The sequence below is a fragment of the Mirounga leonina genome, unplaced genomic scaffold (genome assembly GCF_011800145.1).
Source record: "Mirounga leonina isolate KUSES-001 unplaced genomic scaffold, KU_Mleo_1.0 Mir_114, whole genome shotgun sequence".
NCBI lineage: Eukaryota > Metazoa > Chordata > Mammalia > Carnivora > Phocidae > Mirounga > Mirounga leonina.
Window position 1 is genome coordinate 44,901,703 of NW_023270265.1, and position 19,180 is coordinate 44,920,882.

Consider the following 19,180-nt stretch of genomic DNA (forward strand, 5'->3'; position numbering starts at 1 on the left):
CTAGTTGGCTGAGTGTTTTTATTGTGAATGGGTGTTCAATTTTTTGTCACATCTTTTTGCATCTATGGGATAATCATTTGGGTTTTCTTAGTATTATATTCTAATGTTACATCTTATTTATTTATTTATTTTTAAAGATTTTATTTATTTATTTGACAGAGAGAAACACAGCGAGAGAGGGAACAGAAGCAGGGGGAGTTGGGGAGGGAGAAGCAGGCTTCCCGCTGAGCAGGGAGCCCGATGTGGGGCTCGATCCCAGGACCCCGGGACCATGACCTGAGCCAAAGACAGACGCTTAACGACCAAACCACCCAGGCACCCCTATTTATTTATTTTAAAGGTTATTTATTTGAGAGAGAGAGAGAGAGCAGGGGAAGGGGCAGAGGGAGAGAATACCCAAGCAGACTCCTGCTGAGTGCAAAGCCTGATGTGGGGTCGATTTCACAACCCATGAGATCAGGACCTGAGCCAAAACCAAGAGGGGACACCCAACTGACTGAGCCCCCCAGGCACCCCATGTTAAACCTCATTTATCCTTTCCTGGAATAAACCTCGCCTGGTCATGATATATTATTCTTTTTGCTAAATTGCTGAATTCTTTTTTTTTTTAATAAATTGCTGAATTATAAACATTTTAAGGACATTTGGCCTGTATTCATGTTGGATATTAGTCTGTAGTTTTCTTGTAATGTCTTTTGTCTGGATTTTATGTTAGAGTAATGCCGGGTTCATAAAATAAGTTGGGCAGTGTTTTCCGTATTCTATTTTTGGGAAGAGTTTGTGAAGTATTAGTATTGTTTCTTTCTTAAATGTTTGGTAGAATTCACCCATGAAGTCATGAGCCTGAAACTTTCTTTGTGGGAAGGTTTTTAACTGCAAAGACAATTTCTTATTCAGGTTATCTATATCTTCTTGAATGAGCTTTGGTAAATGATGTCTTTTTATTTATTTTTTTAAAGATTTTTATTTATTTATTTGACAGAGAGAGAGAGAGAGAGATCACAGGTAGGCAGATAGGGAGACAGAGGGAGAGGGAGAAGCAGGCTCCCCGCTGAGCAGGGAGCTGATGTGGGGCTCAATCCCAGGATGCTGGGATCATGACCTGAGCCGAAGGCAGACGCTTAACCAACTGAGCCACCCAGGTGCCCCAAATTATGTCTTTTAAAGAAATCTATCTTCATCTAAGATGTAGAATTTATGTGCACAAATTTGTCCAGAATATTTTCATATCATACTTTTAATGTCTGTAGGATCTATAGTGCTGCATCCTCTTTGATTCATGATACTGGTCATTTTGTCTTTTCTGGTTTTTTTTCATTAATCAGGAATGTAAAAAACACCTTACCTCCACGTTTCTGAATTCTGAATCACCAGCTTTCTGTAAATGGTGGGCTGTTACTGAACTCCAGTCAATTCCAGCTTTCTGTACAATAATGGAACGATTAGAACAGTTAGAAGGGCCAGGCCTTGACCCTGCATGAGGCTTCCCATTTTCATTACCTTCTGCCACATTGGTTTGGCCTAACTAAACAAGGCCCTCACTTTATAGAGGGAGTTATATTTGTCTTCTGGTGCAGGTTGGTTGCTCCTTGTGTACAGATGGGCTACAGTTCGGGTTAGATTATTCTGTTGACCCAGCTCCCTGTTTCCCTTCTGCCGTGGCTGTGGATTAGCCTCGTACAAGGGGGAGCATAGGTGAACATCAAAGCCAGAAAAATTGGCCTGCCACGCAGCTTCCCCTGCCTCTGCATGATGGTCCTGTTAGGAGGAGTTTCCAGGGCCTACACAAATTTGCCAAGGTAGGGAGAGTAGTTCTCTCCCTGCTGTATCCACTGAGCTGTGTGGTGCTCACACATGTCCAGAGCTGCCTACTGAGCAGCACCTCTCTCACCTGAGACGAGGAGAGAGGGAACACAAGCAGGGGGAGTAGGAGAGGGAGAGGCAGGCTTCCCGCCAAGCAGGGCGCCCGATGTGGGGCTCGATCCCAGGACCCTGGGATCATGACCTGAGCCGAAGGCAGACGCTTAACAACTGAGCCACCCAGGCGCCCTATTCTCTTTTTATTTTTAACTTTAAACTGTATGCCAGGACTTGACCAAGCACTTCATATATAGTAACTCATAAAATCTGCATCAAAACCACTTTGAGGTTGTTGTCATCATATTTCATGGACAAGGGGATAACTCTCGGAGGAGTGCGGTGGCATAACTAAGGTCACACAGCAGGTAAGTGTTGTGTGGAGTGTCACACTCTGATCTGAGACCACGCCTGTGCTCTTGGCCATTTTCCCCATACTGAGTGGCCTGGACGCCCCAACCCTCCATCCGTCTGCATCACGTACACACTGGGTCGTGGCAGAGACAGCCTGGGTCCACCTCTGGGGATTCTCCACCTCGGTTGACCCCTCTGGAAGGAAGACAGTTGGCTGGCACTTGAGATCAGAGCAAATGGAGCGAGCCAGGGTTTGTAAAGACCAGGAGGGCAGTGGCAGCCTCCTCTTGCTTGATGGGCAACCCTTTCACATGGAGCAGGACTCTGACACGGAGCCACGCTGTTCTTAGAGACCTGTTTATTTCTCGTTCTCAAATAGCATTTTGAGAAGCCAAACACTTCTTCTTTGGTTTGACATCTTGCCCATGTTTGAACAATTACTTGGTGTTCCTTATGTTCATTGTTTCTGCTCTATTTCGTCTTCCCGTTGATGCTGGTCCACTCAGTGATGGTAATGGAGGTCACTGGTTGCTTTTTCATCTGAGCTGCACAATTAAGGATTGTCAGTTGGGCTTTTCATTATGGTCTGTCCTTCCACTTCCCCTTTCTGTTTACTCATCTGCAGGGTTTGGAGAGTCCTGTGCCCAGTCTCAAATTCCACGAGCTCTTTATCTTGCTGCAGCTTGTTGGGGTGAGAGGGAGAGAAGGTGATTAGATCATAGAATGCTGGAGCTGGACTGGAGGGACTTTGCAGCTTAATATAGAGGCACCTCGCCCCATTTTACAGATGTGGAAGTGGAGGCCACCCAGCAGACAGGATGGGACCTGGGCCTTCTGGTGCCCAGGCCGGTGTCCTCCCTGCTCTCCATGTTGCTTTCCTGGGGGGCACAGTTCCTGGAGCATCTCTTGCTAGTTTGTGTGAGAAGGCAGGTGGTTCTCGCATTAGCTGGAAAAACCCATGTTCATTTTTACTCCTGCTGCGGGCAGATTCTCCCATGCCTACTTTGGGAAGTCAGGGATAGGAAGTGAGTTAATGATCCTCAGTGGTACGGCTCTGGTGATTGCCCTGCTCGGGAAGGCCTCTGAAACCCCACGCTGCCCTGCGGGGGCTGCTGGCCTTTGGGCGTTAAACCTCCTTTGGTCTTTCCCAGGAAGCTGGTCTGAGGAGGCCCGGATGCATGTGTTTACAGCTGTCTCTGGGTGATGTTCGCCAGGTTCTGTGGCCAGAAGGAATGTTTCTATCCCTTTCTTTATAGCTCCCTTCGGAGCACTTGGGGAGACAGACCAATTAACAGCAACTACCTAGAAACCTAGGAGGGTGGCAGATATGTCTGGGGCCAGGATTGAGAAGAAAAGTTGTAGCTCTGCCCAGATTTTCCTCTTATTTATATTCTCTATTAAGAAAGTTAAGTGTCCATGGAGAAGTCATTTATGGTCTGTGAGCCTCAGTTTCCCTAAATATAATTCGAGCACAACATCTAATTTTCCTCATCCTTAGGGAGGGGGGAAATAAAAATAGGGTGCTGTATGAAAGGGCTTTGAAAGCAAAAATAATAAAATGATGCTAGTGTGAACTTGTTGAGTTAGTTTTCCTTGCCTAATAGGTGCAGATCTTTTTCTGACCTTAGAAAATCCTACTTTGCAAAAAGAGAGGCATTCCAACCCTGAAGTAAAGCAGTTCAGAGCCCGGTAGCCAGGGCTGAGAGGGACCCTTTGCTTGTCGATGGTCTCTCACTTCCCAGAGGGAAAGCTTGGGAGAGGCAGACTCGTCCCCTAGATGTCCTGGGGTCCAGTGGTATGAATCGCATTACTGATGTCTCCGGTGGGGACACACAGCCATGGCAGGGACCGAGGACACAATCTGGACAGATGCTGTGGGGCCGCCACGGAAGCCTGTGGATATGCAGCTCTGAGGGCCACAGAGGACTTGAAAGGGTCACAACCTTCTCGGCCGGCCCCGAGCCCGGGCTGTGGCCACAGTCCTCTCTCACGGGGAGGGAGGCGTGTGGGGGTGTGAGTCTCTGTGCGTGTATGTGCCTGTGCATGCTCATGACTGAGCATGTAAGTGTGGGTGTGGGTTTGTGCTCGTGCGAGTGTGGGGTTTTGTGCGTGTGTGTTGGGGGTGGGGAACACAGGCCCTTATGTGAATAAGGGGCAGTTTTGTAGGCCAGTGGTTTCTTTTTAAACTGCAAAGTTGTGTTGTGAATCCCTCTGAGTGAGCTGTGACAGGGAGTGACAGGTGCAGGGGACAGATCAGTGCTCCTTAGACCATCTGTGGTAAAGGAACAGATTTCTTTTCCTTTATTTCCTATTCATTATGGACCAATTAAAATATGCTAAAAATGAATTCCTACCAAAATGTTGTAAGAAAGACACAAAATATAAGCCCCAATTTAAAATTTTTCGATGCAACAGACAGATTACTCTGGCAAATTGCTCTAAAGGTATCTGAAAGCTGTCTGCCAGTGTCTACATGGGACAAGGGAGAGTGAGGCTGGCAGAGAATTCTGGTCCCTGGAGCCTGCTTTGTGTAGCATTAGGCTAGGTGACTGGCCCAAGGGAGGTGACTGCACCAAGGGAGACAAGGAGAGATAAAGGAAAGGGTGTGTGGGTCTTGGCTGCAGACTAGCCTAGAACCCCTCTAGCCTGTGAAGGCAGAGAGAGATGTGTTGAAGGATATCAGCAGGTGGCATGGATTTGGGGCCAGGGTGGCAGGCTCGGGTTGCACTTCCGGGGGCCACATTGGCCCCTGCCACCACCCGTCCCAGCAGAATGGGTGTCCTGGGACCTGAGTCTCCAGTAGCTCATTTCTGAACCAGATGCCATGGTGTGGGCATCTGCTGGGTGGAAACCAATTTTTTGGCCTTGCTGGGTGAGAGCCCTACATTGGGATGTGGGATCGCTTTGTCTGAAAGTAGCTTTGAAATGGGGGTTCGTTAATTATAGTGTGTATGTTTATATAGAAATTATGGTCATTTGATTTCTCTTTCTTTTTCCCCCCAATGGTGTCAAGGCACCTCTTGTACCTTCTGTCCTGGGGTGTCCCAGGGGGCTGGAATAAACAAGGCATGGTGGAAAACTGCTTTGGGGACAGACGGTGGCCTCTGTCCACCTTGTGGGATCAGTGGGAAGGCAGGATCTGTGCCTTTGCCTTAATGCCTTTTCTTTTCTTTTTTTTTTTAAAGATTTTATTTATTTATTTGACAGAGAGAGACACAGTGAGAGAGGGAACACAAGCAGGGGGAGTGGGAGAGGGAGAAGCAGGCCTCCCGCGGAGCAGGGAGCCCGATGCGGGGCTCGATCCCAGGACCCTGGGACCATGACCTGAGCCGAAGGCAGACGCTTAACGACTGAGACACCCAGGCGCCCCGCCTTAATGCCTTTTCAATCTGTAACGTCTAGTGGGCATCTCCTCAAAAGCAACCTCAGCCCTCCCCTGGGTGGTGACCGCACGCTGGGAGCGGCTGCTTCTCGGTGGTGCTGTGGGAACTGGCAGGGGCGTGGCGGAGGGTGGAGCCCTGACTGTGACCCTGACCCCTTCCTTGCCCCACCACCTTTGCCGAGGAGCCCCTAGGAGGTCCAGGTATCAGTTGGTGCCTCCGGCTCAGCATTTTTGCAGTGAAACCGTTGGAAGGAAAGAAGCAGAGCAAAGAGGTCATTTCTGATGGGTGTTACCCCTTACCTGAGTGGGTGTTCCCTGGAGAGCCCCGAGGACCTTTGCAACGGAGCGCGGGTCTGGGGTCTTGTCGTCACTTGTCTGGGGTTCCGGAGGTCCGGGTGTGCATTTTGGCTCCTTCTCACCCATGCCTTTCTCAGGAGACCACAGCACAGAGCACAGTGTCTTGACGTGTCCTGTCTTTGCTTTGTTCTCAGGGCAGGAAGACCCCAACAGCTTGCGCCATAAATACAACTTCATTGCCGACGTGGTGGAGAAGATCGCTCCTGCCGTGGTGCACATCGAGCTGTTTCGCAAGTAAAGAGGGCCTTCTTGTTTTCCCACGGACTCCGAAGCTCCCACCGAGACGCACTGCCGTTAGCAAAGCATCGGGGCTGTTTCTGGGACACTTGGAAATGTCCAAGAGCCACTGAATATGTTCCTACGGGAGCATAGCATTTCCCCCTTAGGATGCTTTCCCTTTAGCCTGTTTGAATGTACATTCTTGACCCTTCTAGATGATTTAAGAACCTCTAGCTCTGAAGAGAGTCCCTAAGAATATTTTGTAAGTGGAGTTTTTTGATGCTTACAAAATCGATAGCCTTCCACTGTTCTGCCGTTAAACAGACCTGACGTATAAATTCCTAGATATGTGTTGCTCTTGCAGACCCAGTGAATCAGTGTGTCGAAGAGTTGATCTGAAGGTGAGTCTCGGCCTTAACTGGGGTCTCCTCTGGGTTTTAGGCTTCCTTTTTCTAAGAGGGAGGTGCCGGTGGCCAGTGGGTCTGGCTTTATCGTGTCCGAAGATGGACTGATTGTGACAAACGCCCACGTGGTGACCAACAAGCATCGGGTCAAGGTCGAGCTGAAGAACGGTGCCACCTACGAAGCCAAAATCAAGGATGTGGATGAGAAGGCAGACATTGCACTTATCAAAATTGACCACGAGGTAAGTGTGCTCCCTGCCTGAAGACCTGAGCTCCCAGGTGGCAAAGCCTGGGAGAAGTCAGAGGCCCCAGAGCACCCTGATTTCCTGAGAACCAGTCAAGCCTGGACCCCAGGAGGTGAGGATTAGGAGATACTGAGTGTGGCCTGCAGTTAGGGAAAGTGGGGGGACTCATGAAAGCATCTTTAATAAGAAGACTATAAGATCAGAGTTTTAAAAATAGAAGCTTAATGATTTTATAAAAGAAAGCAATAAGTTTATAAAGAAATTAGTAGGTGAGCATTAGTAGGTGAGCAGAGTGAGAATGTTGAGTCTCCCCTCCATTCCTGAGGCAACTCTTGTTCATTTGTGTTCATTTTTGTTCATTTGTGCATTTCACTGGGTTTGAAAACAAACCAAGTCTCTCAAATTGGGTTTTTGCAGGGTTACTGGATGTATGTGTGTGTGTGTGTGTGTGTGTTTTAAGATTTATTTATTATTTGAGAGAGAGAGAAGGGGGGGCAGAGGGAGAGGGAGAGAGAGAGAGAAGCCCAAGCAGACCCCCCACTGAGCAGAGAGCCAGTTGCCGGGCTTGATCCCACGACTCTGAGATCATGACCCGAGCTGAAACCAAGAGTTGGACGCTTAGCCAACTGAGCCACTCAGGCGTCCCTCTAGATGGGTTTTAAAACAATGCTCCATTCTTAAAAAAGTTTTGGAAACCTTGAATTAAAGCAAAGCTAATGGGGGCGCCTGGGTGGCTCACTCGTTAAGCATCTGCCTTCGGCTCAGGTCATGGTCCCAGGGTCCTGGGATCGAGCCCCACATCGGACTCCCTGCTCCGCGGGAAGCCTGCTTCTCCCTCTCTCACTGCTTGTGTTCTCTCTCTCGCTGTGTCTCTCTGTCAAATAAATAAATAAAATCTTTAAAAAAAAAAAAAAAGCAAAGCTAATGGATTTCTTTCTTACAGAACTTCTCAAAACTTTTAATATGCTAATGCACACAGGAGTCTCCCACAAAAGGGTGTGCACTCCAAATGATAATCATCTGAGCTTAGCACTTTTTTTTTGGGCAAAACTGAGACATAGTTCAGTCTGAGAAATGCTGTGTTTGAAAATGGTTTGCTTTCTATTTAAATATTCTCCTTGCAGTCATTTTTGCTCTGTTTGATTTGTTTAGTGAAGGCTTCATACCTGAAATTAAATCCAGTTCTTACTAGACTGTCAACAATTCCCACTTGTTGGTATATGTTGATTGAGGAGGTTTGGTTTGCAGTGAGATTGCATTTTTGGGTTTCTTCATGCCCTTGTAATTTTCTGGAATTCCTGTGGAAGGAAGGAAGACTCCCGGGAGGCTGGAATCTTGTTGTTGGCGCAGGAAAAGATCCTAGACTGAGAGCCACGAGGGGTCTTCTGACCCAGCTCTTCGCATACCTTTGCCTGGATGTGGGCTGTGAAGGCAGACCAGTGTAGTATCCCACAGGCTGCTTTTTGTCTGTCTGCTGTTCCTCAGGACAGAAACAGGCTCCGTGGTTGATGTAGGAAACTGGCCTTCAGCGAGGTCTCCGTCGGATATTATTTCTATTAGGTAACTGTGGAATTTCTAGCAACAACTATCTTTGAAAATGTGTTTATTGGTCACAACATAATCATAGTAACTTCTGCTTGATGAGTTCCAGTGCTGATCCAGCCTCTGGCTTCATTCGTAACTTGCACCTAATCAGCAAGATAGCTTATCATCCCCATTTTATAGAGGACAGAACAGGGGCTCAGAGAGCTTAAGTAACCTGCCTGAAGTCACACAGCTGTGCTGTGGGGAAACTAACCTTCCAAGCCGAGCCAGGCTGCTGACCCCCAAGTACCCAAGGCCATGGCCCTTACTGGAGGGATGGAACCTGGCTGTTTGGTGTGATGGGATGGCTGGACCTTAAATAGCCCCCGGGAAGGCTGGTGCTGCCCTGTTTAGGAACATGCCGCTAGAAGGGTGTCCAGGATGTGGTAGTCTCACCGGAAGGAGGCTAGCCAGAATAGCACATCCTGTGGCTGCACGCAGGACTTTTCAGCTCTCCCCCCGCACCCCAGCCCCTGGAAGGCAGCCAGCGGTGGGGCTCTCTGCAGGCAGGGTGCTGGCCCAGATGCTTCGTGAGCCACTGCCACTGAGTGATTCCGTGTTTGGAATGCGTGGGCATGGAATGTGCCTCTGGCCAGGGGGAGATTCTTTTCAGATTTTGAGCCAAGGTGGAGACTGTATCCTTGTGTCATCCCGACGTGTCCAGGAAGGATGTGAAAGATCTCAACAGACCAGCTTTGCCGTGTTTCTGACCCGGCCCTTGCTGCCCACAGGAGTCTAGCCCTGTGCCGGCAGCTCAGTATTTGAGGGCTGTTTCTAGCTCAAGAAAAAGATGCTTAACATTTAAAAGTTGAACTAAACGTGGCTTTTCAAAAAGGAATCGGAAATGAATGGATATTAAATTGCAGACACCCACACAAGAGACTGGTTTCCACTGACTAAACTGCTTTTTTTTGCTGATAGTAGTTGGAAGTGGGGAGAGTGAAACCATCTCTTCTAGCGCTTTCCCTTTTGTTCTCTTCGTTGGATGATTGATTATTTAGGAGGGGGTGGAGACTGGCTTGAAATGAGGCTCCGTTTGGAAGGAGCCTCTCCTCCCAGCAAATCCAAATCCGTCTGAGCACACGAGTTAATAAACTGCAGGCTGTGGATGGGCTGTGAGCTCGCCTTGCATTGGGTCACTCTCGGGAATAGCAAAGGACAAGAAACCGTCGGGGGAGAACTCAGAGCAGGCAGAACAGAACCAACAAAAATTGAGCCTGAGGATCGAAAATCATTCCAAATGGTGCCTTGCCACGTGAGGCTGTGGCCCAGCCTCCCCGGGCTGTTTTCTAATAACCCAAGGAAATTGATGGGACCGCCTGCCATGTCCACGAGCTCAGTGGCTCCTAGCCTGGGCCCGTTTCCTCCCCCCACCATCATGATTTCATTTGGAGGCTCTCCATTACCTTAACAGCTATTGTCCTTCCTGAGTGTGGTATTCTCGACACTTTTTTTTTAAAGATTCTTTTTTTAATTTATTTGAGAGAGAGAGAGCGCGCATGCACTCATGCGAGTGGGGGATGGGCAGAGGGAGAGGAGGGACAGAGAGAGAGAGAAGCAGGCTCCCCTTCTGGGCACAGAGTTTGACTCGGGGCTTGATCCCAGGACCCTGAGATGGTAACCTGAGCCAAAATCAAGAGTTGGATGCTTAACCGACTGAGCCACCCAGGTGCCCCTCAACACTTTTAAGGAATAGAAATTACCATGGACGTCTGTTGTCATGTCCCCTTGTCATCCAGCCCCCATCTCCTGGAAACAGCAACTAGCATTTCCTTTGGGGGCTACGTCTCCCCCATTGGACAGTCTTGGTGGGACCGGCAGTCACGGTGCCCCACCCTCCGGGGCCAGGGGGTGGACATGGGACCCGGAGATCAAGCAGACCCTCCCCTCGGAGGTGCAGCTGGGTGTCACTCTCACCAAAACTGCGTGGTAGAGGCCCTGCTGATGAGCACCCCTGGGTGCTGAGTTCCTGTCGTTTCTGACCCAAGCTGTCTACTTTTCTTTCCATTCTTGGAACTCCCTGCGCATCTCCAGTGAACCCCCCTTGGCTCGAGATTGCCAGCGACATGTCTGGGCTTGCGACCAAAGAACTCTGTTTTTGCTTCTCACTGCTGAGAAGACACGTGTGCACTCACTTTCCCTGCTGAGTTTTGAGATGGGAGAGCTTTCAGAAGAAGCCTGGTCTGTCCCCCTGCCCCCCACCCCCCCAAGCTGGGGGAGGAAGGTGCCCCCCTGCAGGCCCATCCCCTCCAACCACAGCCCATTCTGTGCTTCCGTCCTAGGATTTGCATCCATCTTTCCTGGGGCTAGCCGTCAAGGAGTGGGGGAAGCCAGCTGCAGGAAGGAGGGACCATGTGCATGCAAACATTTTAATAGAAAGCAGCTTTGAGGGCAGACTAGTTCAGCTTCAGATACAAACCGTTTCCATATGTGTTCAACATGACACTGGGCGTGTTTGCAGAACATTTAAAAATTTTATCCAAAGGCAGCATTTTTGTCCCATGCAGTTTTTTTCCCTGAGTAGTTCAGAAAGAGAGAGAGAGGGGGAGAGAGGCAGAGAAGGGGAGGGGGTGGCTGTCGAGGGAGAGGTAAAAGGAGAGCGATTTGGTCTCTCTAGGCCCGACCCCAGGGCAGAAATACAGGGATATATTGAAGAAGGTAAGAAAGGAAAGCTACTTTTGTTACTGCGATTTTCCAGCTGTGTTGAAGAGGAAGCACCAGGACAAGAGCCCGAGCCTCCCTTGCTGATTCCAGCGTTGGGACCGTGTGCTGTCTACCCTTTACACATTTCCCGCTGTTCTCACCGAGAGAGCTTAGCCCCTTTCCCAGGGCCTCGGAGGCCTGGCCTGATGGGGCGGCCCTCCTCCCGGCCTCACCTCCTCCTTCCGCCCCTCACCCACTCTGCCTGGATGCCCCTCCCCTCTTGCCTCCCACAGGCCAGGGCCACGCTTCGGGGGTCTGGGCCATGGCTCCCCGGGGTGTCTCCCCACAGCCGCTCCAGGGCTGGCCTTCCCATCCTCCGGGTCCTGCCCGAAATTCCGCCCTAGACAGCCCTTCCCCAACCCAGTACGCAAGGCGGCTCCCCACATCCCAACCCCCGACTGTCACTCTGAGGACAGTCACATTTCACTCTTTACCTGCCCCCGCATCTCCTTAGCATAGTCGACTGTTGTCTTATTTGTTGATTTAAGTTGCTCAGAGCTGCTGGAGTGTGAGGGACACTCTGGTCTTATGCACTTGTCAGGTAGTCGGCGCGGGACAGCGGGGTCCCAGGACGAGGCTGAGTCCCCTCTGCTCACGAGGGAGCAAGGTGCATGGCTCCGAGGCATGGCAGAGTGGGGAGGCCCGGGGCTCACGGGGTTGTCAGATGAGGGCCTGGTGGTGCGGCGGGTGGGCCACCACTCGCCCTCACCTGCACTCCTCAGCCGGGGCTCATCTGATCCCAGGGGCCGTCTGGTTTGGACGGACACCTGGCTTTGCCGGGGCTCCAGGAGCTTTGTGGTCTCTGGTTACTCAGAGCGCGGCCGAGGCAGTGAGGTTTCCTGAGGCCAACAACCAGGGAAATGTGTGCAGGCCACCAGGTTGAGGCCTCTGAGGTGTTTTTCTTCCCTCACCCCCAGGCCTGCATCCGCCCCTGGCCACCTTCGGGCCCCTTGCCACCTACAGGCCAGACCCGTTTGAAGTGGCTGAAGAGGAACACTCCTAGGCAGGGGGGGGGGCTGCTTTGTTTACAGAGGGTCCTTTTACTGCTGAGCCGGCCACGGGGTGGGGGGTGGGGCCAGGAAGAGGGGCCAGCTCTGATCCATGAAGCTCAGGACAGGGGTCACTCGGGGCCGGGGTGGGTGGGGGGCCCTGGGCCTTCCAAGCACAGGTCCCCGCAGCTGCTCAGCGGGCTCTGTCTTCTCCAGGCCCGTGTCTCAAGATTTGGCCCGGTGCGCGGTGACTCTGCCCTGAGTCCTCAGCGCGGGGTGGGGGGGGTGTATCAGGTGGCCCCTGGGATGGTGGCAAGGGCCGGGGGTGGTGCGGTGCTCGGCGTGACTCACGCCCGCCCGCCAGTTCTCCTTAGGCAACCTGATGGTCGGAAGGCGCTGACTCAGCCGCGTGAGCTGTCCCAGGGTGAATCAGATAACACGGAGCCTGGGCTGGAATGGCTTCGCATCTTCTGGAGCCTGTCACTCATCCTCGTAAAGCAACTGGGAGCCTGGGCTGTGGATCGCACTACCATAGTTACCCTCTTATTTTGTTTCTGTGTTTTTCCATTTTGGATCCTTTTCCCCACTTGCTCGGTCTGTACTGGTCGTTCTGTGGTCTCGCGCTCTCTGTCGCAGAGCTCAGAGGGCTGCCGTTGGATTTGCTGCCGACGCCGTGGCCCCGGTTGATGTTACAAGGCTTCTGTTACCGTATTGATTTTTACCACTTGGAGGGCGTGGGAATCAATATTTCATTAGGGAATGTAAACCCAGGCAGCGAAGTGGAGGCCGGCCCTCATTCCTCTGCGCGGCCTTTGTCCAGAGGCCGATGGGGACGTGGCTCCTTCTGTTCTGATTGCAGCTCCTTTTGGAATGTGAAAATGTTTCAGTTCCCCAAACTATCAGAACCGGAGCCCTCATGTGTTCTCTGGCCCCAGTTCAAGAACTTAGCTGATTGTTAAGGAAATTCTTTGGCTATGTTTTTCTCTTAATATGGTAATGCCTTTTTTCACATCGGTGCTCTGTCTTCAGGGAATTGGATTAAGACTCTTTTTTATGGTTCTGACAAAGCAGTTCCCAGGTTGTTGGGACCGAATTTGTAGGTGCCCCATCCGGAATGTCTCCTGTCTCCTTTACTGAGCGGGGAGGGGGTACGTAGACGCTGCTTCCATTTGACAGTTTAGCGAGTATGTAACACTGTGTGAGAGTCCAGGGTTGGCCAGTTGCAGCTTGCAGGCCGAATCTGGCCCTCCGTCTGTTTTTGTAAATAAAGTTTTATTGCAACACAGCCATGCCCATGATTTAGAGTCTGTAGCTGCTTTTGCCCTGTCTCAGCAGAGTTGAGTCATGAGGATGGAGACCACATGGCCCATGAAGCTGAAAGTGTTTACCTTTTGGCCTTTTACAGAAGAAGTTTGTCAACCCCAGTGTGAGACAATTAACACCTTGTCCTAGAGGAAATGAGTGGCCGGAGGCCCAGTATGCTCATAAGACCCAAAGTCTAGGTGACCAAAGAGGAGAGCACAGACAGGCTGATTTCATTTGCTCTTTCTCTTGGGGCAGGTGTGTGTGTGTGTATGTGTGTATGTGTGTATGTGTGTGTGCGTGCGCACATGCACTCAAATTGTGTTTCTTTGCTGCCGCCGTGGCTTTGCTTTTGCTGGATTAAGCAGAGAAGCCTTCTGTTTGCTCGTTTCTCTGCATTATCAGTAGAATTCCAAGATATTTTGAAAATGATTATCCAATTTCAAATCCGGAAGATCTTTTAAGGTCTGGTTTTGTTCATTTTCTTCAGTTACTCCTTATTCATTCATGGATTCTATCAGTATTTACTGAGCATCTGTCTCGGCCAAACACAGTGTTAGGTGCTGAGCATGTATCAGAAATGGGCAAGAGCCATGTGGCCCCGTGATGACAGTCTAGGGTGGGAAACAGGAGAAGTGGGACAAATACGGTAACAAGTACAGAAAAGGAACAAGCAGAAGCGGCAGAAGGCACTGGAGGCTGGGGAGGCCTCTGTAGATAGTGTAGGCAGGGAAGTTTATATTTGGGGTGACAGGAAGGACAGGAAGGACAGGTAGAGTGTACCTAGGGGAAGATTAGGGGGCAAACCTGGAGGACCTGAACCTTGGACCAAGGTGCAAACTTATTTCTCAGTGAGTTTATTAGAGCCCTTCAGGACCCAAGCCTACGTTTCTGCGTAGCTGGTTTCTCTGCATATTGTCTACATTTCTTATTGGCCTTGTTCTTGGGGATTCCTGGTCATACTCTGGAAAGCTCTGGTTTTTTATGTAGTCAATCTCCTGAGAGTCTGAAGGTGCAAAGGCTTTGTACTGACCTGGTTATCTCTTTTCATAGCAGTATAGACACAATTTCCCAAAACTGGTTTCCTAAAATCATCATGACCACCTTCTATGGTGAGGGAGAAATAAGACATTGTGGTGAATTGTGGACTGATTATTTAATACACATGCTAACTAACAAGTCACTTTTGTTAATTAAGGCACCAGAATCTGATAATGAGAGTGTGTGACTCGTGATGTTTCCCTCTTTGCTTTAGCTACTGGGCAGCTCATAGAAACCATTGGTTTTGTGGTTAGCATATTCTCTATGGCCCCATTTTATGCCATGAATATATTTTAATTAATGTATTATAATAGGCCCTGTGTCACTCACCATCTCAGATTATTTTTATGTTGAGGAGGTGATACATCACACATCTTAAAAAAATTTTAAGCATAAATTTGGAAGGAAAGATATCTCCTGGGCTTCTCTGCATATAGGACATCAGGGGCTCTAAGTGGTCATGGGGAGTGAGGAGACAGTTCAGTTCAACAGACATTGGGTGGTTGCTGCACGTTGTGCCCTGAATTGACCAGAGAGAGACCACCACCCATCCCTTTGGGAAGGATCTTTTAAAATCTGGTTGGTTCATTCTTTCATTTGTCACTTTCATATTCATCGATTTTTTATTTTTTTAATTTTTAATTTTAAAGATTTTATTTTATTTATTTGACACAGAGAGAGACACAGCGAGAGCAGGAACACAAGCAGAGGGAGAGGGAGAAGCAGGCTTCCTGCTGGGCAGGGAGCCCGATGCGGGGCTCGATCCCAGGACCCTGGGATCATGACCTGAGCCGAAGGCAGCCGCCTAATGACTGAGCCACCCAGGCGCCCCAAAATGCCCATGTTTCTTGACCCAGCTTGAAGGAGACTAATTATTATGGTGGCGTTCGTAAACAGGGAGAAGGAAGATGGTTGTGTTTGCTCCTTTTCTGCTTGTGCACGATGGTGCTCTGTTCCTCCTTCTCTCTCCCCCTGACTCCCCCACTTCTCCTGTTTCTCCCATCTGAGCCCTCCCCCACTGCCATCGGTGGGACAGCCCAGATGCTGATGCCTTGGCCGCCTACTTTGCTTTTCCGCGGGAAGCATGTGAGTTCTAGGGCTCTGCTTCTTGCTGGGTATGGGGGATGTGCTATTTTCTCCATCACATATTTTTAAAATAAAATGAAAGGTTAGCATAACTGTTTCCAGAAAGCACGTTGAATCACTCAGTTGAGCCCCAGCCAGCTGCTGCAACATTAGACTCTGAAGCAAGCTTCAGCCGACACCCAGGACCAGCCTGGAAGCCCCAGCCCCTTGAAACCGAGCATGCTGGGTGGCTGGCGGAGGCCGTGGCTCCTGCGGATTCAGCAACAGAAAATATTTTTGTAACAGGAGTACTTTATACTTTCCAAGGAAAAAAAGAAGTAGTTCACTTGCCTCATTAGGCTAAAAAAAATTTTTTTTTCCCTTAAGCTTTATTGGTTTGTTTTATTGCCCTTCTCTGCAAGCTTGAGGGAAGGAGAGAGCACTGGAGTGGGCACTCAAGGCCTATTAGGTCAAAACCAGTGTGGCCAGAAGCTGCAAGACTGACGGGCCATTGTTGTTAGAGCTTCTCTAGCTGACTCCTGGCTGAGCCAGCATCTGGAGAATTCCAGGAGTCCCCTCTCTGCTTGTGGCCTGAGCTTGTGGGCTCATCTGACCCCGTTGGGGGGTTGTATGAAAAGAGATTTATTAAGGACTGTGGTGCCTGTTTTGATCTCACCAAATTTAACCATCGTCTGCTAATAGGTTTTTTGGAAATCAGCCAGGTCTTTCGGAAAGGACCCTAATTGTCAGAGCTGGGATGACCTTGGACATCACCAGCCTCAAACAACCTTATTTTAGAAGTGGTAAAACCGGGACTCAGAGAAGTCAGTCAAATGGCCCGAGGTCACGGAGTGAGTTACTGCAGGACCAGGTCCAAGCCCAGCTGTCTGCTGCCTGGGACATGGTGCTCTGGGGATCTGCAGAGGCTGAAGTGGCATGTGTGTGTCCGCCTGTGTGCGTGTGTGCGCGTGTGCGTGTGCATATGGTGTGTGTGTGATTTTGTCTGAGTCTTCACTTGTGCCGCACCCTTGGCTGCTGCTGCAGAAGAACCCCAGAGCAAGCCATCACCCAGGGGCCTGAGCCAGCACACGCCCAGATTTTCTTCCTGGGGGGCTCCGGGGCTCGCGATTCACCTTCAGCGCGAGTCCAGGCCCCACGGAGAGTCCTCAGAGCGACTGGTGCTGCACAGGCCTGCCTTCATGCCCCAGCCCGGGCTTGTCTGAGGCTAATTCAGGCTCCCGGCGTTGGAGGAACAGCGAGGCCCAGGCCCTCGCGCCGAGGACTCGTGAACGCTGCCTCCTCTGGCTGGTTTCTGGGCTGGGCGTCCTTTGACTCCCCAGCTGTCCTGTTGTGTGTCATCCCTGCTGCCCTCACCTGCCCACAATGTGCTCTGCACATTTGGGCAGCGGGCGGGGTAGGCTGGAGAGAGGAACACCTGGATTGGAGGCACGGGGAAGACTCTAGTCCTGGTACTGCCACCACCAAGCTGGGGGAACGTGGGCTGCAGAACAGGCAGGGTGATCTGTCCCACCGAGCGGCTGCCTGTAAAGGCCGAGGGAATGACAGAGCAGGAGGCACGGGGGGCATGCATACAGGGGTGGGTCTGGCCAGGCTCTGCTTGGATAACTTGTGTTGTGCACTGACCAACGCAGATATTTAGTGACCATTACTTTATTTTTTAAGATTTGTTTATTTTAGACAGAGATTGAGGGAGAGGGAGAGAGAGTCCTAAGCAGACTCCACACTGAGCATAGAGCCCGATGTGGGGCTTGATCCCACGACCCTTAGATCATGATCTGAGCTGAAACCAAGCGTGGGACAGCCAATCGATTGTGCTGCCAGGCGCCCCTCGTGACCATTACTGTTTTTAGAAGCAGATTTCTCCTCTTGCTCCCACCCCCCAAAAACCTGCGTGAAGGAGCATATACTTATTAGAGCCCTTCCCAAACCTAGTTAGGTATTAGGATTGCTGCTCTAAAATGAGCCATTTCCCCCAAAGCCTTGGCGGATGCTAATGGCCGCCTCTCCAAGCCTACCCCACCCCCCCCAGCTTCCACAGCAGACTCAGCCTTCTTCCTGCTGGTACAGCCCTGGTCCGTCCCCCCGTGACCCACCTCCTTCCTAACATAGGCAAGTCCTGGGGAGCCTAAGGCAGTCGTGGGAGCCATGTTCCCCTTGCCTAGGACTGGTTGAGGGTAATCTTATGACTAATTGCTGGCTGATGGCCCAGGAGGAGGAAGGTTCGGGGCCCCAAATTCTTTGCTCTTCAAAAGAGACAGGAGAGAAAAGATCCTTTTACTTCCACTGGGCATAGTCATGTCTTTACCTAACGCCTGGAATGGAGGTGGCTTAAGTTGATCGGACAGAAGGAAAGATGTCCATGAGTCTTTGAAGTGATTAGCCCTGGCGCCACCCTGCCCTTGAACAGCTGGATATTTATTCCATTTTGAGTTGGGGTTCCTGATACTTGCAGCCAGCAAATACCCTCACTGATACACCCCAGTCATTTTTAGTGTTGATCTATTGTTAGCCCTTATGGAACATTCCGGACAGAGCTGACCATGGCAATGGAGATTGGGACTTTGTCTCTTTTCATCGCCATGTGACTCCAACGCATCAGACAGTAGGCCTGGGAGGCACAGATGGATTCATTGATCTTCTGTGTTCACTGTGCCTGGCCCGTCGGAGACGCTCAGTGAATGCTTGTTGAGAAAGTTCTCTTTCATGTTGGTGGTGTTTCACGGGAGCAGTGCTGCTGGGCCTGCTGGTTGTTTGTTTGTTGTGATTAAATGAATGGGAGAGCCTTCTTTAATCATGCTGTGCACCAACCTCTTCCAAGTTTTCGCATGAAATCTACCACACAATTAGTATCCTGCCTATGGCTAGTATTTAGTAATTTAACACAGATATGGTAAGTCTGGAGTCCACACCCAGGACTTCTGACACCCTCACCTGGGCTGTTTCTCCATCGGCCCGGGTCATAGTGGGCTGAAAACCCAGGTGTTAGGGGGACTCATGTTTTCTTAAAGTTGCTTTTGATGGTGGTAGTGTGAGGACGTCCTTTAGCATTAGGGAGTCACCTTGCAGAGAGCCTCCCCACCTCTCATGGGCATAAGTGTGACCTTAAGAACTAGCAGCATGTTGGACGCGCCGTGGAATATCCCTTGTCCTCGAAGGACTTGGGCCAATCTCGAGCCCCATGCTCTCTGGGTAGGGCCCCCGAGGGTTCCTTCTTGGCTCCAGTACGGAGCCTTGGAGTTTTGCTTTGGCCATTTACGAGCTCTCCCACCCCACTGCTGTGGTGTGCACACCCGATTTACATCGTTATCCCCCCGGTGATTAGAGAGTCTGACATGGGAATGGGAGCCACTCGCCCCCTTGCTTCCTGCCAAGTGGAGGAGAGACGTCTGTGTTTTGTTTCACACATGTGCTGCGAGCCAGGCTCCATTGAGATGGAGAGGTGTGGGAAGTGGCTGTCAGGATTGGGGCTGGCTTCTCCGACAGGGCCTGCGGCGGGGGCCACTTCAGAGGGAGATTCAGGCAGAGTGTCTGCTCCGGGAGCCTTGGGGCGCCTTTGATGTGGTGGCTTGGGGACCAGCCTTTGGACGGCGCTGCGGAGTGAAGCGGACCGGTGTTTCCCATCTGCAGGTCAAGCCCGAGGTGTGGCTTGGCACTTGC

At 50.6% G+C, this 19,180-nt stretch overlaps 1 protein-coding gene across 1 annotated transcript in view; it reads left to right on the forward strand.

The window, feature by feature from the left end:
• The window catches only part of HTRA1 (HtrA serine peptidase 1), a 51,164-nt gene that overhangs the window by 21,022 nt on the left and 10,962 nt on the right, over positions 1-19,180 (forward strand). Inside the window, exons 2-3 of the mRNA XM_035030619.1 lie at positions 6,085-6,184; positions 6,611-6,815. Coding sequence (XP_034886510.1) covers positions 6,085-6,184; positions 6,611-6,815 — 305 coding nt within the window. The remainder of the gene's footprint in view (positions 1-6,084; positions 6,185-6,610; positions 6,816-19,180) is intronic.